Source organism: Micromesistius poutassou (assembly GCF_964030765.1).
Source record: "Micromesistius poutassou genome assembly, chromosome: 14".
Lineage (NCBI taxonomy): Eukaryota > Metazoa > Chordata > Actinopteri > Gadiformes > Gadidae > Micromesistius > Micromesistius poutassou.
This window is the reverse complement of record NC_140284.1, coordinates 9530322-9535321: the sequence shown is the minus strand read 5'-3', so window position 1 is coordinate 9535321 and position 5000 is coordinate 9530322. Positions and strand designations below refer to the sequence as shown.

Sequence of the window (5000 nt, the reverse complement as noted above, 5' to 3'; positions counted from 1 at the left end):
GATGCTCTTGACGGTGACCGCCAGGCTGAAGTCCAGGCAGCGTAGCAGGAACTCCGAGCCGTCCTGCACGCCGCCCGTCACCGACGCCTCGCTGACCAGCGTCCACTGGTCCGCCATCCAGCGCTCCGGCCCGTACTGCAGGGTGGGGCCCGGCGCCAGGTAGGCCTCCAGGAAGGCCTGTGGGGGGGGGGGGGGGGGGACGACACATGCAGACAGCGGCAGGTGAGACCGCATCACATTATGGACAGACAGACAGACGGACAGACGGATGGAGAGACAGACAGACAGAGAGAGAAAAAACATACAGACAGACAGACAGACAGACAGACATACAGACAGACGGACAGACAGACGGACGGAGAGACCGACTGACTGACGGACAGACGGACAGACGGAGAGACAGACAGAGAGACGGCGGGACGGACTGACTGACTGACATCAATACACACTGTGACATGCCCTGCTGAGGAACCTGCTCACAGCACCTTAAAGTGAGAGGTACCTTCATGCACCTCAACGTGAACCAATAAGTGGGTCAAGACAAAGTAAGACTCACTTGTTCAGAGTTCACCTAGACTCTGCATAGCCTCCCCTAACCCTAACCCCCACACCCCTCTTATGCACTTATTGTATGTTGCATGTCCTGGCACTTAATATACACACTTATTGCATGTTGTACGTCCTGACCCAAAAATAGTACCTAGCATTGTGTAGCATCTTATCCTAGCCTAAATTATCCTCTTTGTTGTGTGGGGAATAGGTTAACCTAGCGGTTGTTAGTGCTTGGCACTTGGATCTATGAACCTCCTTGCTGTACCGACAGAAGATATATTGTTTCTCTTTCTTCTGACAAATGTACTTATTGTAAGTCGCTTTGGAAAAAAGCGTCTGTGCTAAATGCTAAATGCCCTCAATGTAAAGAAAACATTAACGGGTATATCCAGAGTGCCCTTTCTCTGACCACTGACCCGTGGGGCTCACCTTGGGGCTCATGTTGTTGACCAGGCAGAAGGCCAGGTGCTTCTGGATGCTGTCCATGCTGTGGCAGTGCTGCCTCCTGGTGGTGCGGAGGTACTTCTGCAGCGCCCGCGCCATGGAGGGGAAGATGGCCAGCGCTGCCTCGCGCACCTCCATGATGTCCGCCGGCGTGGCGCGCTCGTCCTCCGCCTTCATGCGACGCACGTGCGTGAAGGCCTCCTCCACGGCCACCACCAGCCTGCGCAGGCACACACACACACACACACACACACACACACACACACACATAAACACGTGTTGTCACATCTCACCCGATTATTTCACTCCCTGTCCTTATAATGTGTTCCAGATGCCTCGGACACTCAGTGATGACGCTCTCAACAAAAATGGCTGCTCCCGTGAAGAGATTTATTTTCTTTGTATTTTTACCATGTTGGTTTTAATGATTTTAAATGCTCTTACACACTTGATTACATTTCTTCTTCTCACCAATGTATGCATTGCACGGTCTTGCTGTGCGTGCAATACAATGTAAAGTTGTGTTGTTTGCTAAAGGGGCTAATGTAGCTAACAATAACAATGACTAGCCAATGACAGGACACGATCACAAAGACGAACGGGAACGCTATAAGCGCTACGAGACAGGAAATTGCATCACTGTGGAAAGTGCAACTCGGAAGGCTGTTTTCCGAGGCAGTTTTCCGATCTAGAACACACCATTATGTTTCAGTCTACAGCAGCAGCGGAGTTTAGCAGACGGAGGGCAAAGTCATGCCCCGCCCTACTCTGCCTCTCATTGGCTAGTACTCGTTGATCAATTGGATGAGGCGTAGGACCCTGGTTCCTCGCTTGTTGGGATGGGGTAATGATGACGTGGGTAGTTATAGTAACTGTTATCTGTTAACTACTACTCACTAAACTCAAACACCATTTGGTTAAATCAATCAAACAGCAGGGTTGCAGGAGGCGGGGCTTTCATTCCTATCATGTGACCCTGCGGTGCTCACCTGGCTCTGCGCTTGCGGACCCGGCGGTCGTGGTCGGCCTCTTCGTAGTACAGCTCGTTGTGGGCGCTGTCCTTGCGTTTGGCGGCGGCGGCGACCATGGCCCGGGACTGGCTGCTGTTGGCCGGCTGGGCCCCCGCCGTGCTCCCGGGGCCCGCTCCTGAGGGGCCACAGAGGGAGGAGGTCATGCTAGGGGTCTACTCGGACTATCGCTGTGGTTCTGGAGGTGCAGGAGACCAGGGGACTTAAGGTGTCCAGCCTCTTGTTCATTAGAGGCGGGGCGACGTGTTGGACGCTATGAGCCCTGCAGGTCCCGTGTGCTCTTTAAATTATTAACCGTCTCATCTGCATATGAGGAAGGAACAGGGGGGAGAGAGAGAGAGTGCAGAGAGAGAGAGAGAGAGTGAGAGAGAGAGAGACAGAGAGAAAATTGTGTGTGTGAGAGAGAGAAAGAGTGTGTTTGTGTGTCTGTCTGTGTGTCTGTTATATATTTTTAGAAGAGAGACAGAAAGATAAAGCATGTCTATATTTGTTTGTGTGTGTGTGTGTGTGTGTGTGTGTGTGTGTGTGTGTGTGTGTCTGCGTGTGTGTGTGTGTGTGTGTGAGTGTGTGTGTGTGTCTGTGTGAGACAGATAACTTGGCCCATATTGCTGAAGGCAGGGAGAGTGTAAGTGAGTTATGGGTTGTACTCTCATGTACTCCAGCCGCCACGGGGGCCAGTGGGACGACGCAGGGGCCGCGTTTTGCAGACTGAAGCAGAAACGACCAGAGTTACATTAATAGTGAGCTTCCCTCTGGCCTACATCTGTATGTTATGGGAGGGGCAGGGCCAGCCGTGGAGGGAGAGAGAGAGGGAGAGGGAGCGGGAGAGAGAGAGACAAAGAGAGATCTAGACAGTGGGTGTGTCTGAGAGAGAGATGAAGCAAAATAGTGAGAGCTCAAGCAATAGCGACGTATAGAGATAGGGCAAGAGAGGGAGACAGTGTGTGTGTGTGTGTGTGTGTGCGTGTGTGTGAGTGGCGAGAGAGAGAGAGAGAGAGAGGCCGAGAGAGAGAGATAAAGAGGGACAGAGAGAGAGAGGGGGGATGGTAGGACAATTACAGGAATGAAAGAAAGTGAAAGAAGGGGAAGTGAGAGGGAGAGAGCGAGCCGAGGAGCGGGCGGGCAAGAACATACCTCAGCCTAGGTGGGTGTGTGTGTGTGTGTGTGTGTGTGTGTGTGTGTGAGTGAGGCGCGTGCACGAGTGAGCTCTACTGTGATGAATTATTGAAGGGTGAAAATTCCAAAGCCCCCCAGAGGGCCCGGACCTGCTGGGGGAGGGGGGGGGGCGGGGGGGCACACCATCTCCCAGACTGCACCTGGTTCCCCTACTCCTCCTCCTCCTCCTCCTCATCCCCATCCAGCAGCATGGACCACGGGGTTATGAGAGGAAGTTGATCCATTTCACCGGCACTAAAGACCTGCTACGTGGAGGGTTGCATGTCAGAAGTCTGTGTGTTTGTGCGCATGGACGCGCATTGGACGTTACTGCGTGTGCACATCAAGAAAGTGCATGTGCACGTCCACACCGTGCATGTGTCTGCATGTGCACATCAAGAAAGTGGAGGTGTCTGCATGTTCACACCCATACAGCGCATGTGTCTTCATGTGCTCATGCAGACGGTGGATGTGGATGTGCTGGGCTTCTGTTAATAAGACATGCATACGTGACGCTGGCAGCCTAAAGGAGTGAAGTGGACTGTGAGTTTGGGGTCTTTTCCTCGTGACAAAGTGCTGGGCAGACCAACAAGCTTATTGCGGTACTTACTGTCCAACAGGTATGTTCGCAGAATGTTTTTAAATCCTTGTAGTGAGGGGAGGAAGAAGATGAATAAATAAAAAAGCATAGACATCACCGAGGATGTGTAGAGATGAACTGGCACCGAAGAACACACACGTCAAGGAGCACCGAGATGAAAACTAAAAAGCTAGTCAACATGTAAAGGAATAATGTATGGAATGTTAAAGCCAGGGTTCAGAGGAAGCAGAGTAAGCTAGATTTGGAAGTCTCCCCTCCCTTCAGGCCTCCCTCCAAAGACACGCCCCAAGAACACATGACTAGCTCGTTAGCTTTAGCATCAGGTAAATGGTAAATGCATTTATATAAGCACTTTTATCCAAAGCGCTTTACACTATTGCCTAACATTCACCCGTTCATTCACACATTCACACCGACGGCGGTGTCAACCATGCAAGGCGACAGCCAGCTCGTCAGGAGCAGCTAGGGTGAGGTGTCTCGCTCAGGGACAGACACTCAGCGAGGAGGAGCCGGGGATCGACCTAGCAACCTTCCGGTGACCAGCCAACCCGCTCAGCCTAGCTCCAGAGCTACTGCCCCGCCCCAGGTCTGCACAGACCCCAGGTCCGTGAGGACTCTGCGGATTGAGGACTCTGCGGAGAGAGCACCCTGCGATGTGAGGACTCTGGGGTGTTCAGACTCTGCGGTGTGAGCACTCACCGTCCACGTTGTAGACCTTCAGTCCAGCCAGCTGCTTGGCCGTGCGCTGCTTGGAGGCAGAGAGGAGGGCCGGGTTGTGGAGAGGGAAGTCTCTGTAGTAGAACTCCAGCAGAGAGAGAGCGGCCCTCTGGATACTGAGAGGGAGGGAGGGGGAGAGCGAGAGGGAGGAAGAGAGGGAGGGAGGGAGAGAGAGGGCGAGGGAGGGAGAGAGAGGGGAAGAGGAAGAGATTGAGGGGGGGGAGAGAGAGGAAGGGAGGAGAGAGAGTGAGTGGTGGTGAAAGAAAGAGGAAGACAGGGGGGAGCACAGGGGAGACACAAGGGGAGGGACCACAGATTAGAAAGCAATGAAAGATAGAGATAGAGAAGATAGATAAGGGAACACTTTTCAAATTTAAAAAAGGCCAAAGAAGAACGCCTTCCTTTTTTTTTTAAGTGAACTCCTTTAAACAGTGGATAGCTAGTCCATCAAACATAACTCCTCAACCCTGAACAGAACACTTGACGTTTAAAACTAGTTTTAC

General features: G+C 52.5%; 1 protein-coding gene across 1 annotated transcript in view; it reads right to left on the bottom strand.

Moving 5' to 3' along the window:
* Positions 1–5000, bottom strand: part of LOC311358124 (vang-like protein 1) — a gene marked incomplete at both ends in the record, with an annotated part of 15039 nt that overhangs the window by 84 nt on the left and 9955 nt on the right. The window contains 4 exon segments of the mRNA XM_084478127.1: positions 1–177; positions 982–1216; positions 1986–2142; positions 4480–4613. The exon segment at positions 1–177 is cut by the window's left edge and continues 84 nt beyond it. Coding sequence (XP_084334253.1) covers positions 1–177; positions 982–1216; positions 1986–2142; positions 4480–4613 — 703 coding nt within the window.